This window comes from Chamaea fasciata, unplaced genomic scaffold, assembly GCF_029207755.1.
Source record: "Chamaea fasciata isolate MVZ Bird 193981 ecotype frontalis unplaced genomic scaffold, bChaFas1.0.hap1 SCAF_1, whole genome shotgun sequence".
Lineage (NCBI taxonomy): Eukaryota > Metazoa > Chordata > Aves > Passeriformes > Sylviidae > Chamaea > Chamaea fasciata.
In genome coordinates, this window is record NW_027094086.1 from 38,404,384 (window position 1) to 38,427,190 (window position 22,807).

Here is a 22,807-nt window from a genome sequence, read left to right on the forward strand (position 1 = left end):
ACTGCTGTAAAACGAGGTAAGTCAGCAATACTGATTGGCTCTGTTGTCTGAGCTTGCCTTTGATTTTTGAATTACTGCCAAAAGCATCATCATTCTGTGTTTACCCTTCAAAAGCCCTCGGTCACTCAGATGGTGCGTACACTCACAGCAGAGAGCTCTCCTTTGCAGAAACAGTATTCATTGAATGTAAAGTTGAGGCACAGATCCTCTATCTCTCATCTTTCATGACGTTGTTACTATATAACACGAAGTGATTAAAAGACTATTTTACTTTGATGCCCACCTCTTTCACTCAGATAAATGGTTTACCTCTGTGCAAAGCTGTAGGTAGCTTTCGAAGTGTAATTGCTCACATTGTTTTCCTCTTCCCTTCCCTCTCTGGCAAGTCAAAGTAACAGAACCACCATAAACCTCTGTGGTGGTTTCTTTTGTCTGTGTGTATGTGTGTGTGTATGAGTTCATACCAATCACTGGAGACACACTGCATTTTTCTTCACTGCTGTGGCCAGGATTGTCAATGCCAGGCTCAGTACTGGCTTTCACAGGACACCACAGACTTGCATTTTCCTCCAGAGCTGCAACAAGAGCTGTTGTTTAGCTGTGAGCACTTGCTGTGCACTTTGCACCTGGGTAAATACCTGCTGGACACAGCAGGAGCATGACCAGAACAGGTCCCTGATTAAGCATTTGAGCTGGTTACAACTCTTAGTGAATTCAACATTCAGCACTCAGGAATCTCCTAAGGCAGAGACAAATAATGCTGTCTTGACGTGATAGCATGACCTGTCTGCAAAGGCAGAAAATATATAATATTATATTATATAGAATGGTTATTCCCATTTGAATTCAAAAACAATCAGACACCAATGATTTGGGTTTTATGCAAATGTACAGATAATAACAAGACCATAAATAATTAAATACTATCTGCATAAACAGTAATAAAGTGACAAATGAAGGCAATTGTTACCTGCTTGTTCAAAGCCTTGTGGACATTTGGAATCCCATGATTTCTATTATTGCAGTCTCACCAGAGCTGCAAGTTCAGCTGACTGTGAAGGTCTAGGCCCCGTAAAATCTTATTCATGTGCACACCGTAGGAAGTAGGGATAGTGAAGGCAGAGCCCAAGCTGTTCCAAAGGTGCTGCCTAAGATCTTGGGTGAGGAAATGCCCTCTTACAAACAGCTCACAACCCCTGGTGTCATTAAAAGGAAATTCCCAACAAACCTTGGGAAACAAGTTCAGAATACTAGCATATGTTCTAATCCACTTTCTAGTTATAAAGGCTTCTTTACTACGGTTTTTGGCTGACAACACTTGACGTAGCATGTTTATCATGATTCTTAAAACACTTGAGAGAGAACAATGTAGGTGCATTTTTTATTTCAGTTTTAACTTCTTTATTTCATTGCTGTACAGCTGCATTACACTTGGCTTTAATCCCTCAAGCATTATTTTCCTTGGCAAAACAGTCACTGAACTGAGTAGAACTTACTATTGGAAAAATATGCTTGAAAAACCAGTGTGATGTCAATGCCAACTGAAACCCATGGAGCTTAAAATGTCACAAATGTGCCTGTAGCTGAAATACAGAGCTCCTCTTTTTTTTTTTTTTTTTTTTTTTTTCTTCTTTTGTCTGAGCTAGGAATGTTGTAAGTCTTAGGTTGTGAAGTCAACTGTAAAAATCATAGAGTAGCCTCCTGAAGCTGAATGTGTGCTGAAACTGAATGTGTGCTTCCCTCCTCTCCATGAACAAACATTTAGAGAACAATTATGTAAAACTGGATGTAGGAGAATTCCATAGGAAACAAATGACTGCATGGCTCCATTTCCAGTCTTGCCTGCATTAACTGTAGCTATCTGTAAGAGGTTGGGCTACAGGTTTCTCAGAGAAAAGATAGAACCCGACTTTGTAAAACATCTTTAATATTCAAATATATAAATAAGCACTACTGAAGAATAATTCAGAAGACTGCGGTGATCCATTACGAACAGATGCTATAAACGGGAACAGTAACATTGCTAGGTAAGGAAGAAGCAAGCTATTTTAGGAGTCTTGAAAATCTCTTCTAGTTCTTCAGACAGATCATGCTGCTATAGTTATTTTATAAAAAATTATATTCTGAAAAGCACTTTAGTAAAAGAAACCTTTTACTGGAACTATTATTTAACCAAGACCTTCTACAGCACTAAAACACACTGCAATTGAGTTCCTGATACAGTTTTAAGAATGGGAGGGATGAAAATAAGAACAAAAAAACCCTACCATACCTGCACCAGGAGCTATTTATTAGCATAACACTCTTCCTTTTAAAGATTTTATAACAACTGAAGTATATACAAAGTCTTACAGCATTTACACAATAAAAAAGTTTCCTATTATCTGATGTAGTATAAGGTAGTGCTGCAATTTACTTCAAAGCATGAGTACAATAATAATGAAGCAGACCACCTTACTTTCAACTTCTCCACTACCACACAACCACTGTCAGTTGGAATGACAGTTAATTAAACCACTGGGAAGACAGATTGTTGAAAGATTTGTAATAGGTTGATTTGCAGCCCTAACCATCTTAAGGAGGGGGAAAAAAAAAAAAAAGAAAAGCTACATACTGTCATGTTTCTACACTTTCCTAGAGCTGGAACAAACTTTCACAGCCTTAGATATAGCATATGCAAGACAACATAATCACATTTTTTCAGATATAGTTTAGCTACTGAGTGTATTTACTTCTGAATAAGAGGCGTTATACTGATATGGCTGTGTGTTTCCATTTTTGTTCATTAACTGTTCAAATAGGTCTACAAAAAAAATTAAGACAGCATGGAGTTTGTAGTCGTGATGTGTTTTGACTAATAAAGGCATTCAATATCAGCTATAGGATCTAATTATTCCTGTCAAAAGTTTAAGACCAGGAATCTTTGAGTAAAAGTCAAACCCACAAAATCCTGCATGTACGCCATTTTCATCTGTTGACTCCAACCTTCTTTAAGCTTTTCCAACTGGTATAATACAAAACCATTAAAATGCTTACACCAACCCAAATGCAAGACTCATTTAGTTTATGAGAGGTCAAGCAGACTCACTAGACTACTTCTGCTGTAAAACAGAGGGAGCTTACCTAGGAAAAAGAAACTTTTACTGAACAGTGCCTTACTACAAGTAGGGATACATAGTTTAACGATACATAATTTAAGAATATAGCATTATTCTTAATTATAGCCTTTTAGAAACAGGTTTCGTGTGCCAATAATGCACTTTCTACAGGAGATAAGGCTGCTTTGCCTATCGTATGCCCAAACCTCATATTTTGGCCAATTCCACTTTTCCTCCCCCCAAAGGGATTCTGTTTCAACTTGGAAACAAGTAACGTCAGTTGACAATATCTGTATTAAGACAAAAAGTGACATATATAAAATCCACAAGGAACCACATAAATACCAAGTAAGTCATATAACCTTTCCATGTAAACACTTTGATTATACTGAAGCCCTAATCAGATTCTTGTCTTAAACTTTTGGCAGATAATGTGTATGCTCAGCCAGGCTTTGTAGTTAGTTATTGTTCAAGTGGAAGCCAGGTCAGCTCACATGTTGACAGGCATGCAACTTGGAAACATTGCACAACAAGCAACACAAAGAGATTTGAGAAGGGTACAAGACTTCAAGTAGACTTCACAACCCTTCACAAATGGAATATTCACAGACAAAAATACAGTCCTTGCTTTTTTCTATGGTGGATTTCTCTCTCACACATGGGACACTTTCTGTGACTCTCTAGCTTGCTTGATGCTATATAACCACTTGATGATTCTGGCATTCCTTTCAATGGCAGAAATGCCGTATGGCACACGGTCATTGGCACTGTCATCATTTCTAAGGTCACTGTTGCTGTCCTGAGACTGTTCACAGTCTGAGCTAATCATGCTTGCACTGCGAAAGTTGAGGGATATAATATCAGAGTTAGCCCTTGCAAAGTTTTCCATCCCGAGGTTTTCAAGCTCTTCAGGATCCAGTCCACAGTAGTTAAAGAATCGTTCAACATCTGCGTCAACACGAAAGTATCTGTCGCTTAAGTCTGATTTTGATCGCTGTAGGGAGGGTCTTCTACTAACCCCACATCCAGATTCGACTGCCTCAATCTCTGGGGATTTCAGGGTAGCAATGGCAGCGATTTTGGGCTTTGGAGGCAGAGGTGGGGCTGAACTACTGCAGGGTATTGCTTTTAAGGGCTTTGCACTATTTACTTTCCTAATGTCTGAAGAGCTGTGAGAGACGTGCAAGAAAGTCTCTGCTGACTGATCTAGGAGCCTTCTGCTGACATTGGAGCTGCTCTCCTGTGGGCTGCTCCGGCCCTGTGTGGGGTAAACCTTCAAGGATTCGGCGAACGAGTGTCGGTTCAGCTCTGTCGAATCGGCCCTGTGGGGTGGCCAATTTCGGGGGCCGTGCTTATGCCCTGAACCTGAGCTGGAGCCTTCAGAGCTGTTGATGATGTTCTTCAAAATCTCAAGTTTCAGATTTTCTCTCTGGACTCCACTCTCAGTCTTTGCATTGTTGCTGAAGACTTTCAAGGTGGGGCTCCCCAGCGCTCGCTTGGCCGCAGGACAGACCGGCGGCTTCGCCAGCACCGCTGGCTTCACAGGCTCCTGCTTGGCATTGATGACCTCCTGGCTCTTGACATATTTCGCCTTGTCGGCTTCAAGCCTCTCCACTGCACTCAGTCTTTTTGGGTTAGGCTCCGCCTGCCTGCGAAAATAGTCGGGTCCTTTGTTCAGGATGCGGAGAGGAACGGCAGATGTGAAAGTCACGGCAGGGCTGACCGGCTTCACCATGCTACCTGTCGGTAATGTTTCTGTAGGCATGTTTGGTGGTCTTTCCCCCGCAGCCGTTTTGGATTCTTCTCTGGGATCTCCTAAATGCACGGTGCAGAAACATGTACATTAAGCACAATGAATAGCCGATGAATCCTGGGATCTGAGCGTTAGCAGCAGTGCCTCATCTCACAGCTCATTAAATAACACTGTGTTTCTCTTTTAAAGGCAGCCTTTGTAGGGCGAGGGCACCCGACACAAGTCCGTATTAGTCTGCTCCGCTGGCTCCTTTCTTCTCGCTGAAAGACGTGGGAGTCTTGCCGTCCCCTCCGCGCTCCGGGAGCGGCAGCGATCTGAAAGGCAGAGTAACCAACCACACGTTAGCGGGAGCGCCTGACATCAGAGCGATAGCAACAGCCGCCTCCCAGCCCTCCTCTCCCGCTGCCGCCCGCCCGGGAAGCGGCCGCTGCTGCTGGCACGGGGCGGCAGCGCTCAGGGTGCCCCTGCCCCGCTCCTGCCCAGCACCCCTCTGCGTCTCAAAAGACATGTATTGTTTGATATTTACACTCTGAGCTTGAATTTAACAAAATTACATTGGGAGGGGAAGGGGAAAGAAAAATCAAAAAAAAAAATTAAGCCCCACCACAATGCAGTCATACATTTCTAGAGGGAGAAAGGGAAGCAGAAGGAGACAATTCAGAGACTTGGACCCCCCATCTCCCAGTAAAAAAGCACGTCATATTAATATGTTTGGCTTAGTTAAGCTGATTTGTGAGCATGTTTTCTCTCTAACCCCCAAACATTTTTTATCCTTATAGGCAACATACTATATAAATCTCAGCAATCAAGTGTATTTTCCTTGCTCATTAAATTGTCCAGAAAACAATCTAGTCTAAAAAGCAGAGAGCAAACAGAGACATGTAGAGTTTTAAGTTCATTGCACATCTTTCATTGCTAATCTAATATAGAATCAACAAATAGAAACAGATGTCACTAAATCCACCAATTCCAGCTCCTAGTCTGTTTGAACATTTGTATCCATAGCACTGGTGCTCCAGCAATAAAAGAAGGCTTTCCAAGCCCTCATGATCACCATACAGACTTAACAGAATAACAAAAAATGGCTTTTGTTTTTTATGTAAGATTTTGGGAACATGCAAAACCATCATGACTGGGTTTGAAAAAAAGAACTTTTCTTCAACATGTAGATATAATAAATCAAGTTTTCTATCAAGCAGTAAGCACAAATTAATTTTTTCTTCATCAAAATTATTTTAATGTTTTATTACTGAGATTGTCACAACAGTCTAAAATCCAACACCATGGATGATATTACAAGTGCTGAAACAATTTTTCATACATGAGGCACTGAAGGGCACTTATCACAGAATCTACTTTTCAAGCAGTGATTTTGCTAATGGGTCTCATTTGTTTTATTACTGCCCCATTAATCTACGCTGCCCTCTTTAATATCCCATTTCTATTATCATTGTGATCTTCAGGGAGAGAAAGAAAAGCAGCTGCTACTTCTTCACTCTATCCTAAAGAACACAGAGCATCCTTCCCTGGGATGTACTTGCTTTCATGTTGCTCCCATCCTGTGTGTTCTCATCCATCAATACCCAACTCACTAATACAGGGTTTACATTATTTTGGCAAAAAAAAAATCCCCAAAAACAAACCCACAAAGAAATTCCAGTTGAAGTTACATTAACAGTAAAAACAAAACAACCTCAATTACTGATGCCTAGAAACATGTGACATATACATTAAATATTTTCTACATATTATCCAAGGTCAAAGCAAGCAAATAAAATATACAAATGCTATAATGAGATTATAGGAAAAAGCTGAGCTTTCTCCTGAAGGCTCACTGTCACAAGCATTCTTAAAATACAAACTAACATATTTAGGTGGGTGATAAACCAGACACACGTTCAGTGCAATTGAAAGGGTAGTGAAATGTTAATTAAGCTTGTCTTTCAATACTGTTTTATAAATCCTAGCACTAACTCCTCAGCAGTTCGACTTCCTGAATTTAAACTAAGTCTCTCTGAAAGAGAAAAAGCTTTTCTCATTTGAATCAACATATTTATTGGTACTGTTTTGAAATTAAATATGAACCTTCCAAACGTGCAGAAGGCAATTCCAACATGCATCTGCGTACACATTTCTCTTCCGTATACACAAAGCAAATCTTTCCACATTGCCAGCTCAGAGCAGGATGGCTAAGTGCCTGTATAAATAATAATTGATGTGTATATTTAATACTGTGTGCAGAAATCAAACCTATGTGAGAGCAGGGGTTTTGTCAAGAGGAAGAAAACCCCACAAAAACAACTGAGATCTTTGTACTTAACACCGACACCCAATTGAGTTAATACAACTTGAGTAAGCAAGACAACTTTCCTCCTTGACCACTGTCATTAAAGGTGACCATGGTCCTGCCCCTGAGGACAGCTGTCAACTCCATACTCCTCCTCGTGCGTGGCTTTGAACACCACTGCAGATCAGAGCTACAGGAATCGAGGCTGCCAGCTCGAGGCTGCTTTTGGAAATCTTTTCCCGGCATTCAACAACTTTTTACTTTGGATAGCCCTCATCAATGTGAGCAAGCATTGCCTAGGAGGCTGAGCATCCACACTGGCTTCAACACCACACTTAAAAGGGGTAAAAAAAAGAAGAAAATCCCACCATGCATGCATGTTTATCCGAGAGAACAAGTGTGCTTGTTTGCAAGCACGTATGGAGCCAAGAGCCCCAGAGTGAATGGAAATATGCTGCAACTGGTAACATGCTTCAGGCATGTCTAGAAAGAAAAGCAAGGACCTGGTGGGGAGCCAGGACAGAAATGTCCACCTGAGCCAGCACAGGGAGCCTGGAGGATAACAGCCAGGTGGTTATGTGGCCAGCCATGGAGGCTTTGTACCTGCAGGGCTGCTGTTATAAATTAAGGAACATGCAGCTATGAAAAGGAATCAACTTTTTGTGTATTTTTAAATTGCACCATTTAACTGAAGCACTGAATTGGAATATCACCAGAAAGCTCATTCAGTATTCTCATCTCAGAGAGATAAAAATTACTAGGCAGATACAGTTAAAAAAGAAATAAGATGAAAGAGAGGTGGATGAATGTAAAATCTAATGAAACTTCTGCCTGTGCTGGCGATGGCTGCAGCCTGATCCTACTGCTAACTGGGAAAGTGAGTTCAGTTCCTACAAGCTTCTCTTCTGTCCATGGGCACCTGAAACACCACAGCGGCACTACAGAGCCTTGCAACTTATTAATTTTGTTGTTAAGGATAGAGGTTGAGAGCAGCAGTACAGTGTAGTCTCAGGAAGACTTAGATTCCAGTTGTGAAAATCATCATTTCAGCAACCAGGGCATAGAAATGGCTTTTTTCTTGCTTAAACTCCAAAGAAACTCACTGCTTAGGCATCTGAATTCACTGTTGAGTATATCTCTGCTACCAGTAACACCCTGTAGAAATTCAAAGGCAAAGATGTTTTCTTCACCCACTCCCAGAAAATGTGTGAAATATACCTAGGGACCCAAGAAATGTTCCTTTCTCTCTGTTTACATCCAGAGGTCTGCTCTATAGGTGTAATCCTTCTATGGACTGAACTGTGTTTTTCAGGATTTACCCTGGATTTCCATTTTTGCTCTTCCTTACAAAACTAGTAGACTTAAGAAATTGTTTCAAGAAAAAGACAAAAACCTTATGCATGTATTGAAACACAGTTCTATTTAATACCATGCATACATTAATAAAACCTTTCTGAAAGGTCTTACTGAGCTCGTCCTAATACCCCACAACTATTGAAGTCCTGCTGAGTAGAATACAAAATGCACAAAGTTTGGGTTTTTAAAGCTGTATTTTCAGCCAGACCCTTCAATTCAGGATTCCTTTGTGGCAGAGGCAGAGAATCAAAGCACTTAAATAATTCTAGGCATTACACTCTAATCACTCTTGAGTCCATAATATGTTTGTCAGATAGTCATATTTAAATAACCAATGCACTATCTGCATGATTTAGGGGAACACAACACAGCCTAGAGGAGCAATAGCTATACAGCTAACATTAACAACAAATAAATCTCCTGTAAAATATTCTTTCCTTAATTTAAAGCCAAGGCAGTAGGAGGAGATAAACTATGCATAAACTTTGGAATCCCAGATCCATATATTCTAAATATGCAGTTTCTTGAAATGTATGAGAAATTTATGAACAGACCCCATTGTGGCAAGTATTTATTTCTAGCACTATTATGAATACAATAGTATTGTACAATAATAGAGTTCATTTTTTCCTCTCATACCTAAAACAGCATTCTAAACACAGACTGAATGATGTCAACTGACAGTAAATAACACATTTCCCTCCTCAGTTCTGTGGTGCCCTGTAGCTCCTACGCATTGGCCACGTTTCAGCCAGTCTTTGTCTAAAAGTACCCACAGAAAGGCATAAAATTACATATTTTAGCAATATTCAAGTTACAGAAAAAGCAGCAGGAAGCCATGGGAAAATGTGGTCTAAATGAAAGGAGTGAAATTTCTGTCCTTGACTTTGGTGAGGTCATTGCTTCACCTGACAAAGTCACAATGAAGCTCATCCTCCTAATTCATCCCTCTGGGACAGCAGATGAAGGGATTGCACAGAAGGGAGGATGATGTACAGTGGATAAATATAATGAAGGCTGACAGCCTTTACTCTGCTTTCTTTGATATTTAAAGGCCTGTGTCAATTTTATTTTCCAGGTGATAAAATATAACTACCACTACCTCAAGATGCACCATAAACATGACATAAATTCCAGGATAAGTAATCAAGAAGTGGCTGCAACAGGACTCAAAGAGATCCCAAAACAAAGCCTGCACAGGAACACAGGACACAGATGGAAAATGTCAGGTTCCTCTAACACCTGGATGCACTTCAGAGCTGCAGGTCCCATTATGAAGATGCTGAGTTTTTAACGGTCACTTCAAGGCCTAAAAATGAGAGCTTCACTGAGAATGAGAGTCTATGTGCTAAGTTATACTAATAGGTATGCCTAAAACTGATACAAGTTATTCTGTGGATAACTGTCATTGTAAACCTCACATATAGATGTTACTAAGTTTAAAAAAACAGGCAAAGCCTAAGTAAGCTTGGCTGAAATTGATAAAAGGTCATCCATATCCAGAATGGCAGAAGTATTTCATTTTTTTAAACAATTTTAGATAAAGATGTGTATGATGTGCAGTCTTGGTCTCACATAATATTAACTGTCAAGATAAAGCATGAGGAGATGAAATGGTCTTTCAGATCTACCATGACTCAAAATACTAATGAAAGTGTCTACTTTCAGCTCTGTTCCTTCCTAAAACATGATACAGTGAACAGTAAGAGCAATATGCATCTGTTCAAGTCTACGTTCAAACCTTCAAAAGGTCATGGATAATGTGAACTACAGTGACCTAAAACTAAGAGTGGCAGAATCATGTAGGCAAGAGAAATTTCCACCAAGTGGGAAGGTAGTAACTTTGGCAAAGGCAGTCACTTTTCCCTGCTGACTTCCAACCAAAAAACCCCAAACTACAACTAGAATTGTTTGCAATAGCTTGCATAGCTGAGCATAATATGGGCTGATATATTTATGCTAATTCTGCTTTGCTCTTACATCAAAGGCTTTTAAGACAAAACTCTCCATAAATACAGCAGTGTCACCACTGAGCACTCTTTCTATTTCAATGTTTAGTGAAAATGATGAGGCTAAAAGCAGGATGTTGCCATAACCAGAAATGCTAATACTGTTAAGTTGAAATAGCTGCTGGAAAATCCATGGAGGTAAAAACATCTGGAAAGCAGGAAAGCAACCTAGTAGCTATACTTACATACCAACCCTGTAATATATGTCTAGAGCTCACTGGGAGCTGGATAGAGATGCCTCTTTGAAAGAAAAAAAAAAAACTTTTGACAGTATTTTGCTTCTTTTTAGTTCTGACATCCATCACTGTTTCATCTCGTACCCAGTAGCAGTAATCCACTCTCAGTGATGCTTCTGAGTTAAATACTGCCCTATAGATACCTCACAATGATGAAAACTCTGATTTCTTTCAACAGGCTGCATAAATGCACAAGAAAGCCCAGAAATGAAATTCCCCTTTCTTCCAACAAGACAGTAGAAAGGAAAATAAAATATCTTATTATTTAGAGCAAGACTACAGGCTGTGTTTGTAAAAGCTAGTGGAAATCAGTTCTGTTCTCTTTGGACCCCTATGTTGCTTAAACAGCACTGTGCTCCTTGCAATAATTCCAGTCACTTATTTAAACCAAAAAAAGAGAAGGTCCTAAAAATTATAATAAGGAATATAATGTTTTACTGCATTTGTAGCCTTATGTGAATATTTCTATTTCAGTATGCATTTTACAAGAATGATGCTCTAAACACTTCACAAAGTTTTAGGAAACACCCTTACTGCTTGCTCATCAGCTAGCTTCAATGGTCTCAAGTCCAAGCCGCTTTTATACTTTTAATTGTACATCGCTCCATAACCATCATGTTTTAAACTTACAGCCTCCTCCTCACAACAGGGCCACAATTACCAGTTTATCCTGTGGTCTTCTGAACCTACACAGTTTTCCTAGTATCATTTATGCACTTTTAGAAATCAACACAATCCCCTTCTTTAGTACAGGATACTTGGCCCTGGTGTTCACTTCCATTTCAGAAATTCATCCAACCCTGATATAGGTTCCTGCTGTTCCAAGTCCCACCTTCTTGGTCCCTCTTATCTGAAAAAAGGGGGACTTTTACTTCTCTCCTACTTCTCCACTTCTTCACACTGCTTCCCCATTTCACCATCCCATTTTTGCAAGGTGCAGTAACTCCTGCTCTGCTCTGGCGGAAGGAGCAGTGCTATATGCACTACACTTTTCCTTTCTTCTCTCCTGATAGGAAAAGCTAGCATCTCATCTCCTTGCTCCTGGTAGATGTCCTTCAGAGCCATGCTTGGATTTGGCATCCTGGTAAATCACCTTTTTTTCCTGATGGTAGTGCTTCCATGTGTGAAGGAGAAAAAAAAGTGAATTGGGGCTCACTGCTGCAAAGTGGGGGAAAACGGAGGCAGAACAAAATAATTTCAATTATGAAGTTCAGCAAAGACTATTTAAACGGATTAGTATTCATTTTAGTTCCCATCTCAAGTCCATGGTAATTCCTAACAAGCCCACTTTCAGAGTGAGACATATTTTAAGCCACCAAAATATTTATGGCAATAGGTTCTGTAGAAGTCATATACACTTGCAAAGAGGGTAATAAAAATCTATCCACAAAAATGTGGAGATACACTTCCAAAACTCCTGCTAGATTTACCACAGAAACATCACCTCACTAGCAGGATTTTCAGACTCCATCATCCATGTGATCCCCTCAACAACACTGCCAAGTCTGGTCCTCAACAACAGAAGCACAAATGTCATCAGTAATCAGGCAGCTGGGAAACAGCTCAGTAACTTTTGCAGTATCCCTCACCAAAAAAATTATAGTTACCAACTCACCTACAGAACATACATCTTGATAGCAGTATTTTCGAAATATCAATTCTGAGATGTTTGTCACATCAGGATAAATTAAACATAGTTCCAAATACTTTAAATGTCTGAAAACTTGTATGAATGTTAAGGCACCCTACTGCAGCATACCAGTGCAGCTATGGGATTGGACTTAATTACACTATGGAGTAAGCCCTAAAACAAAAATCACTTTGGCTTAGAAGAACTTTTTATCTTGGAAATACTAAGAAATCAAGGCAGATTTAAATGGATAAAGTGCAAGTATAGATTTTCAAAATGAATATTTATATTAAATGTGCAGTATGCCTACCAACACAGCCTTGTAGTCAAAGACTCAAGGACACATGACCAGAAGACTTCTGTAGGTTTATCCCCTTCATAGGTACTGCTGCACCACAACATCAAGCTGAGCCTTCAAAACTCAACAGCACTGAAACACACACACACAATATGGCATATTCTCTGGGGAAACAGTCTCTGTTCACCATTAAAGTGACAGCAGCACTCATAAAATCTTGAGTTGTTGTTATTTAAGCTTGGATCTCACCACAAAGCACATGTTCCTCTGCCAGTACTTTTTCCCCTCAACTAATACCTTGAGAATCACTTCTGAGCTCTTCTGTCTACCTACATGGCCTCAGCTATGTCCTGAACAGCAAACCAAGTCCAAAACCTGGACACTTTCCCCATCTCCTATATGACATCCGTGGCTGCCCATCTCCCGATTTCATTTCTATAGAAGAGAACTGTGAAAAACCTGGAACGATCATGAGCATGTAGGACAGAAGACATGTTCAGGGAAAGAGGCCCATGGGCATGCCCTGAGCAGCAATGCCACCTGGCATAGGTAAGCTCTTGTTTCTATTAACAGACATCCAAGCAACTAAGCCGGGTGATAATTCCCAATCTGTAGAACAAACAGGGATGTCTTCACTTTAGTAATCCACACTGTCTTATCCAGCAGGTATCTGCCAGACCTAGAAATGTAGTCAGAGCTGTGGAGGATGACAAAGAAAACACTTCCTCCACTAGATTTGGAGTCCAGACTGGAAGCAGCCCTCCAGAGCAGATACTCAAAGTACCAGGCTATACCTTGTATTATACAAATGTAACAAATGTGGGTGACAAGAGGATGGTGCCAGACTCTTTCCAGTGGTGCCAGTGACAGGACAATGAGTGACAGTCATAAACAAAACCAGAAGTTCCACCTCAACATGAGGAAGAACTTCCTTACACTGAGGGTGGCAGAGCACTGGAACAGCTGCCCAGGGAGGTTGTGGAGTTTCCCTCTCTGGAGACATTCAAAACCCACTTGGACACCTTCCTGTGTCACCTGTTCTGGGTGACCCTGCCTTAGCAGGTGGGTTGGATGAGATGATCTCCAGAGGCATCTTCCAACCCTAACAATTTTGTGATTCAGTATGTAGAGACAGATCCTTCCCCAGCACTTTCTTTCAAAGGCTTCCACTTTAAAACAAACAAACAAACAAAAGTATTTGCAAGTTTTCTTTAAATAAAGAAAAGAACAAAAAAAGACCACATAGGGTACTTGAGAAGGAAACTGGATTACTAACCCTGCTCCAGTGCAATTAAATAACTTCTAGCAAGTAGGACATTTCAGCTGAAATAGGAAGGCAAACTCGGTTCTTTATCAGGAGGTCAGAAACTTGCCCCATTTTGGGGACTGGGGATTTGATTTAATCTCCCATTTCTCAAAAGAATTCAGCAATCTCTGATTTTATCTACATAAACACTGCTGCCAGCTTGTTCTTGTGGGAAAGGCAAAATTTCATAAAAGTCATATGAAATGACTTTTCATATGACTGTCATAAAAGGCCCAAGGTCCTGAAATATCAGATTGCCATGTTTAGACTCTTAGTCATTGATAGAAGTTCTCTAAAACTGTGCACAATGAGAAATATATTAAAGGAACATAGTATTATAGGTATGAACAGATTTTATGTGAGAAATAAGCATAAACCCACAATGAAAACAGCTTCAGTTAGACACTCCCTTGGAGTTACTAATCCTGCAAAACTCCAGAAATGTTCAACTACATGAAGACCCAAAATAAACAAATACAGCCCAGAAAAGAAAAACATTTCCAACAATTTACGCAGAGAAAAACCAGAAACTATAAAGAGCTATTATAAATGGAAAAAGGCCTGATACTCAAAATTTCCTTTCCTTTAGAGATGTATATAGTAAAAGAATCTTTTGAAAACTCTTATTTTCAAAGTTTCAAAACAAAGCTTAATAGCACCTTCCTGAAGTTACTTACATGTTGTGAAAATATATTGGAAAGAAATAGTGCCCTAGCATACAGATTATTTCTTATAATGCTTGTCAAGATTTTACAAGCAAGAAACCAGAAAGCCATCTAATTAATTATATTTAAATATTTTCTTACTTTAACAGCTTGTTACATGGAAAATTCTTTTTAATAAATTCTATACATGAACACAAGCATTTAATCTTTAGAAATAAATATTAAAATGTAGCTAATTAACATCTGCCACTGATATTAAAAACTTACAAGGCCACCTTTAATAGGCAATACAGTAGGCACAATTAAAAAATGAGCATGGTAAAAACCAGTACCATTAGAAAAATGATAATGTTCAGCCAGGGGGATACAACGAGCGGCCTAATTCTGACAACTGTGGACTCTGAGCTGCTCTTCTGATTAGCTGTGGGGTCTTGTTTGTCAAAACTCTTTGTATTAAACAGCCTTTTCTGTAACATGAGATATTACTGCAGTAAGGTCAGCATGGCTATTTAAAAATAATGTCTACAACCTAATTGTCCTGAGTTAACCATTTCTAAGCACTGCAACTCTACACACATGAAATATTGCATTTTTTTTTCTTAAATAAGCACACTATAATGTTTTGACTCTGTAAAAAAAAAAATCAAGTCTTTTTAAAATTACATTTGGAAAAAAAAAAACCAACAAAAACAAACCATACATGATTTACAGCAGTGTTCAAGGGCACTGCAACCTTCAGAGCAACTCCATGATGATTTCTTTCATTTTTGAACGGTACAGCTATGTTTTTCTCCAGATAAGAGGACATTTTCCCATACCACAGGATAGTTCATCCCCCTTTTCTCCAACCTCATGTCTAAAGGTACATGTTGTTAGAAGTCAAGAAAGAAAACTGAAGGCGTGCATAACATTACGTCTTGAAGACCTATCTGTATATTACAGAGTTCTTCAAGCAGATGGTTAAACATACCAGTTTTGGCACTGGAACACAATGCAATTTAGGTCTTCATTGTTATGATGATGTTACAGTTAATGATTACAGCTGTATACCTCAACACAAGTGCTACACTTGTGCATAGTCACATGCTTGTGTGTGTAACCCCTCAGACTATGCCAGCATTGACTACAGCTGTTGAGGTGTTCGCTGTTAGAATACACTGAGTATATTTTTTCGGTTGCTGTATGGGAAATATATGCCACAGAGTCCACATGTTAAACTACAGGTCTTCACAAACTGTTCACAACCTATTTAACTGGAGATGAACATCCAGCTAGCTACTTGTCAATGAGCATCCAAACTTTTGTTTAATATGCAAATTTGACACTCAAAGTGGGGCTTTGTATTACTCTTTAATTTAATGACCCTTCATTAAAACAATATTCTTGAAAAGCCTCATTTTAGAAATCAGACTGTCCAGATTCTTTTAAATGGTTTTTGCCTAACAGAGGGGTTTGGTGAAGTTATGATGATGATGCTGGAAATTCTTCCTGACCAATGATTTTAAGAAACCATAAAATCCTCACCATCTTAAAGAAAACAAAAGCTTTATTGAGTCATGACCACTGCATTTGATTAAAGGGAGAGAAGAAGGCAGTGCAGGGGGAGTGGAGGCATCCTAGCTTCAAAAAAACCCAAACAAAACAATCAAACTAAAAAAACCCAATACCTGGAATTGTGACTGTGGGGACAGACTAAAGAAAAGTGAGAAATGACAAGACACAGAGAGGTAGAAGAGAAATGCTATTAATTAACCAGGCAAAGATTAGAGAGGTGAAGGTGTTGGGAATAGAAGAGGCACTGAACAGTGAGTTGGGAAGCAGGAGTAGATTACAGGGACAGAGAAGGATTACAGGAAAAAGGAAGAGACAGCTAAAGTTCTCTTCCTCATCTCTTCTCTCACAGCTCCTACATCCTGCAGAAGGAACAGAGCTGGCATAAGGGCAATGTGCAGAAAGGTGAAATTCCTCCTGAAGCAAAATTCCTGCTAACCTAAATCATTTTTGGGTTGCAGGAGAGAGATACATCTTCTCTCTCCTGCAGCCTGTGTGCCTGGGGCACACTGTCTGCTGAGCTTAGAAGGCTGGGGGCAAAGGAGCTGTCACTGGGTGGTTGGCAGGAGGATATCACAGGGATACCAGGCTCAGAGCATCACGCACTTACAGGATGAAAATGCATAGTGGAGTAAATCCAGCAACCAGAAATACTGACCAGACAATTGAATGAGTGCTGAGGTTTGTTGCAGACTCCTCAGTAAATCCAGTTCTTCTTTTTGGCAATGCTTCAGACCCTTTTCACGTGCTGACTGCATGACCAGATACACAACAGGCTTGTTGTCCCTGGGGAGTCCTGAACTGGGGTGCTCTCCAACCTGTCCTCACAGGTGCCACAGATTATTGCTTGGAAAGACTGCTTAAACTCCTCCCCCATTCCTGCCCTCCCTGAGAGTATTGGACTACCCCAAGACTGCTACATATCCATTCTCCTCTAAGATATGTGATACACAGGCATATTAATAAATTTCCCCTCTTCTGTAAACAAAAGTAAATCTCCAAACTGGAAGTTAAATACAGGATTGATTTTGGCTGCCCAAAGTAACACAAATTTATCCCAAACCCAGAAATTGGATAGAGGTATGCCAATCTTGTATCTACTGCTTTATCTTCATTAAGAGATGAGTATCAGGAAAGTTTTTAAGTAGTTGACTGAAACGACTTAACCCTGCACGGCAGGGTTAAGATACCTAAAGTAGAAAAATAATGGGATGCAGAAAACAAGCTATCAAACCTCAAATGAGGACACATGGGGTCTGTTTTTTCATCTGCTCATGCCTGCTTCATAAAGGTAACCTCTCCTGCCCAGTTGCCCTGCCAGCACACCATTCTCACCACTGCTGAGGAAGTGAGTCCCTCCGCTGAAGATGTTCCTCAGTCCCAGGTCCAGCTCATCACCGACCTGAACTGGTTTCAAGGCATTCTTCAAAAGCTAATGAAAAGGGAGGGCTCACTGTGTCACCCCAGCCAGGATTGAATGCTGCTTTCATCATAAATCACGAATCCAATCTTTTCTGTTGACAAAATGAGCAATATATTTCCAACAAAACTACAGACCTACTGGAGCATCTGTACAAACACAAAACATTGAATCCCATTTCTAAGATGGCAGAAATAAATCCCATGCAGCATGACATAAGGAAGGTAAAAACATAAAATGTGACTGTGAAATTAGTGTCGCTAAACTTGTGATCACAAAAATTAACACAGATCTTTGAATGTTCCTGGTGTCAGTCCATGGCACAGCTAAAACGGTTTTGCTGCCTAAATTTCATACTATGTTTGAAACATATATGGAATTTCAAGTTCCCAATTCCTCAGCTGACAGAAATGGCTTCTGAGATGATTTTCACATTCTGGGAACAGATTTTTACTCTTAAATTAGCCATGTGTACTCTCAGACTTAACATTTTGTCTTGAAATAAAACAGCAGTGATAATTGTTAATTTAAGACCCCACACTATGCAAATTTATGTTCTGGAGCCAAATATGCTGATTGGAAACAGATGAACATGAAATGCCTTTTACTGAGCAGAATTAAAACTAACTATTAGTGAAATGTGTTGCTAATTTGACACATGACACATCAGACATTGATTACTGATTTTTTTTTCTTTGCTACAATGAAATACCATAAGTGCCCTATTAATCTTTCAAGAATTGTACAACTGTTGTTACAAAGTGCCACATGTTCAGCTCCTATCCCCTCCTGCCCTCGTGGGTTTCAGCTGGCTTACTTGTACTCACCAAGGATGAAGTTACTCTTTCCATTATTCCTGACACCTTTTGTTTTGGAGCTTTAGTGACAAAAATAAGATTTTAAGATTTATGCTAATCTTCTGCTCAGACCTTGAGATCAAGCCTAGAGTGTTGTGGATGGACTTGTGACTAAGGACTGGAAAAAAGCACCCCAGCTTTCAAAATGGGCAGGAAAGAGGATACAGGGAACTACCAGCCAGTCAGCCAGCCTCATCTTCCTCTCTGGAAAGGTGATAGAGTGGCTCATTTTGGAGGCTATGTCTATCCACATGGATGACAGGAATGTGTTCAGTTTATTACCTCACTAGTATCAGCTTAGTACCTCACTAAAGGTAAATCATGCTTGACCAGCTTGATTGCCTTCTGTGATGAAACAACTACCTGGATGCATGAGGGGAGAGCAGGGGATATTGCCTACCTTGACTTCAGCAAGGCTTTTGACCCTGTCTTTCACAACATTCTCTTAGGCAAACTCAGGAAGTGTGGGCTGGATGCCGGGACAGTGAGGTGGATTGAGAACAGGCTAAACAGCAGATTCCAAGGGTCATAACCAGTGGCACAGGGTCTAGTCAGAGGCCTGTCACCAGTGATGTCCCCCAGAGTTCTATACTGGGCCCAGTACTGCTTAACTTGTTCAGCAGTGATTTGGATGAGGGGCAGATGCCTCCTCAGCAAGTTCACTGATGACACCAAGCTGGGAGCAGTGGTCGATTCCTCAGAGGGATGTGTGGCCCTGCAGAGGGACCTTGACAGTTTGGAGAGATGGGCAGAGAGGAATCTTCTGAAGTTTAACAAGGGCAAGTGCAGGGTCCTGCACCTGGGGAGGAACAATTACATGCACAGGCTGGGGGCCAACTTGCCAGAGAGCAGCTCTGCAGAGAAGGACCTGAGGGTCCTGGTGGATAACATCTGTCCATGAGCCAACAGTGCCCTAACGGCCAAGAAGAACAATGGTGTCCTGGGCTGCATTTGGAAGGGCACTGCCAGCAGGCTGAGGGAGATGATCCTGCCCCTCTCCTCAGCCCTGGTGAGGACTCATCTGGGGTGCTGTGTGCAGTTCTGGGCTCCTCAGGACAAGAGAGACATTGAGCTCCTGGAGGAGGTCCAGCAAAAGACGATTAAGGGACTGGAACATCTCTCTTATGAGGAAAGGCTGAGGGAGTTGGGCCTGTTCAGCCTTGAGAAAGAGACTACTGAGAGGGCACCTCATCAATGTCTATCAGTATCTGAAGGGAGGGTGCCAAAAGGATGGATCCTGGCTCTTCTCAGAGATGCCAACCAATAGGACAAGAGGCAACAGGCAGAATATGATTCACAGAAAGTTCCACCTGAATCTGAGGAAGAATTTCTTTGCCGAGCACTGGAAGAGATTGCCCAGAAGGGTTGTGGAGTCCCCTTCACTGAAGATATTCAAGAGCTGTCTGGACAAAATTCTGTGCCATGTACTTTAGGATGACACTGGTTAAGCAGGGAGGTTGGATCAGATGACCCACTACGGTCCTTTCCAACCTCACCCATTCTCTAATTCTGTGTGACTCAGTTTTGGAAAGTAGCAGTAATAACCAAATAAGTAACAGAAAGCTCAGAAGTACTGAGGCTACCAGTGCTTGTTTGCGCTGAAGGTCTCTGTTACAAAAAGCTAACATATTCTACTGAATGGAAAAACAGTAACCAAAGTACAGGCTGGGAATAAAGGATGGTAAAAAGCCTAGAACTACTGGAATACTTCCAAAAAGGAGTCAGGTAAGTAACAGAAATAAATAGAAAGCTCTGGAGGACTAAGGCAAGAAGCCTTCAGCCGCACTGGAGGTCTCCATTTTGAAAAGCTAGAACAAATTTACTGAATGGAGAGACTGTAACCAAAGTACAGGTTGGGAATAAAGGCTGAGAAAAAGCCTGGAACTACTGGAGTACTTGCAAAAAGGATTCTGCAACATTGATACATAGAAGGCTTCATGACTGAGGCCAACAAGAGAAGAGAAAGCCTCAATCTTTCTGAAATGGCATTCAAATATATACTTGCAACTAATGAATCTGACAACCCAATCAACTAGTAAAGGCGGAGGAAGAGAAACTCATTATCACAACATACCTCCCGAGACAGCAGAGGAGGACATAGTAAAATCATTCTGGAATTGCTCTCCTTTTATCAACCCCTGGGGAAAAAAATGTGCGTTTCAATTCAAAAAGGTACCTGTAAAAGCAGAATGCCAAACTCTTGCCCACACTCCAAACGGGGGAACGCAGTACTCCAGAGGATTCTGAAAAAAGGAGACATGAAAAGAATATATGAAAAAGGCATAAAAACCCCCCAAAACACAACATAGCAGTAACACTGCAGGTGCATGCACGTCAGTGCTGAAGGTCATGGAAATAGGACACCAAGGCCAGTCCATGCCAGGAGAAGGGAGGGGAAGAAGTGTAAGGCAGCCACAACAGCAACCAGGACTATTTCACATGAAAGGTGAGATAAATGATGACATCAGTGTGGCTGAAGCCTATGAGCTGTGTAATAACAACAACTAATTAAAAGGTCATTAGGGAAGTCTCAGAACACAAGCTTGCACATGACACAGTATCTGATGTGTGAGATGAAATTCATCTGTGCCAGGGATCAATGAATAAATGCAAACAGGGCCAAAATGTCAAAATGCAATTTTTAATTCACTGATGAAGGACAATAAAAAATTGTGCCTTTTAAGTTCTCGTTATAGATAACCAATCCCTTTTGTTGTGTTTTTGTCTACTTCCAAAAAAAGAAGAGAGAAAATACTGCAAAGAAAAAAACAGAACTCTGTTTCTATGATAAAAAGTTCGTAGGGCATGAAATCAATGTCAGCTACTTTACAAGTAACTGAGGGGAAAATACCAATATGTAAACGTTAGTGTTATTTCAGGGCAGCTGCTAGTTGATTATGACATGAAAATATGGAATGTACAGTGATGACCTGTTTTCCCATACTCAAAGTTAAGGTCAAAGAACAAAATATTTGTGTGCTTAAAAACCCTCCACGCCTTCCTTGCTGGGAGGGATGACAGGATATGTTCCAAGCTAACAACAGAAAGCAAGAAGAATCTATTCTTTAATTTTTATATGCCTATATGTAAAAATTTTGCCTTTTTTCCTTAGTCTCTTTCCCTTTTCTAAAACATTTATTTTAAATAATGCTTTTTTAAACCATGGCAATATTGTATTTACAAAACACTACTCCTGTCTAGTCAATCAATACATCTTTCATTTCATATGAAACACCTTCTCTTTTTTCTCCCCAAAATTATTAGCTACTTATTGGAGTTTAAACCAGTTATTAAAGTCCACACAGAAAAAAAGTCCAGACCTTTGTATTTTGTGTCACCTGACACAAATAAGATTCCAAATATCTTCACAATAAATTGGCTGACAGAAAAGCACATAATTTTTAAATTTTGAGATAATACTCCTGTAATTAAGCATTTGTGGTGCAACACGTAAGGGAAAAATAAGTCAATGTATTTCTTTGGGAGGAAAACAGCTCTGCTGCAGGATGCAGCTTTCTACACAACTTTTTGTGTTGAAAAAAGGCAGTGATGGAGAAAGGGGAGAAGCAGTTTTCCTCTTGGCTGTGAGGCTGGTGACAGCCAACAGAAGGGCAAAATGCCAAGCTGAGGAAGACCCATATTACAATGGCTTTTAAGAGAGCTCCAGAACACAGTTATCACATAAGTGCATGGACAAGAGAATTTTCTTCTTCCCGTACCAACAAGTATACACTTTTACTTTCTAAATGATACAAGTATATCGACATAATAACTCACATACATGTGGTTTATTCCAATAGTAGTAATTCAAACAGACACATTTATGATATGATTGTCAGTGTGAACTATATAGTGGAATATGTTGTTGTTTAGTGACCACCAGCGTACACTATGTTAAGAATATATAGCCTATCTTATCTTCCAAGTGTTAGAAAGAGGTCACAGTAATAAAAAGTGGAAGTATTAATACTGGAGTAGTTCTTGTACAGTGAGTTGCCATAATCCTCTGGTGCCACAATACACATGCTGCTCCAGGTCTCAAGGATTTCCCAAGCGGGTATCTGTTAAACTGTGAAACCACCAGGAAAGCACACACCAAATGGGCTTCACTGAGCTTGGCTCTGGACTCAGGACAGAAAAGACTGAAGAAGATATGCATACAAAACTCAATCAGATGCATGTTCTGTGGAGCTTTTAGTGCATGACTGGTTTCATCATTCATGTTATGGAACAAAACCCCAGCTATTTAGCATCTGCAACAGCAGTGTGCACTGACAAAACTATCAATTGATAAAGCTTATAGAGTAATGTGGAGGCAGACCAAGTTCTGAACTGTTTAAG

The 22,807-nt window shown here is 40.3% G+C and overlaps 1 protein-coding gene across 4 annotated transcripts in view; it reads right to left on the minus strand.

The window, feature by feature from the left end:
- Positions 1-552: 552 nt before the first annotated feature.
- The window catches only part of FAM110B (family with sequence similarity 110 member B), a 113,385-nt gene continuing 91,130 nt past the window's right edge, over positions 553-22,807 (minus strand). For 3 of the 4 annotated variants that reach the window (XM_066180927.1, XM_066180937.1, XM_066180947.1), the window contains 2 exons: positions 20,643-20,709; positions 553-5,165 (listed from right to left, as the gene is read on the minus strand). In XM_066180927.1, the coding sequence (XP_066037024.1) occupies positions 3,751-4,863 (1,113 nt within the window). In that variant the 5' untranslated portion in view covers positions 4,864-5,165; positions 20,643-20,709 and the 3' untranslated portion in view covers positions 553-3,750. Of the gene's footprint in view, positions 5,166-16,847; positions 16,942-20,642; positions 20,710-22,807 lie in introns of all 4 variants that reach the window. The other variant, XM_066180954.1, reaches the window with a different exon arrangement.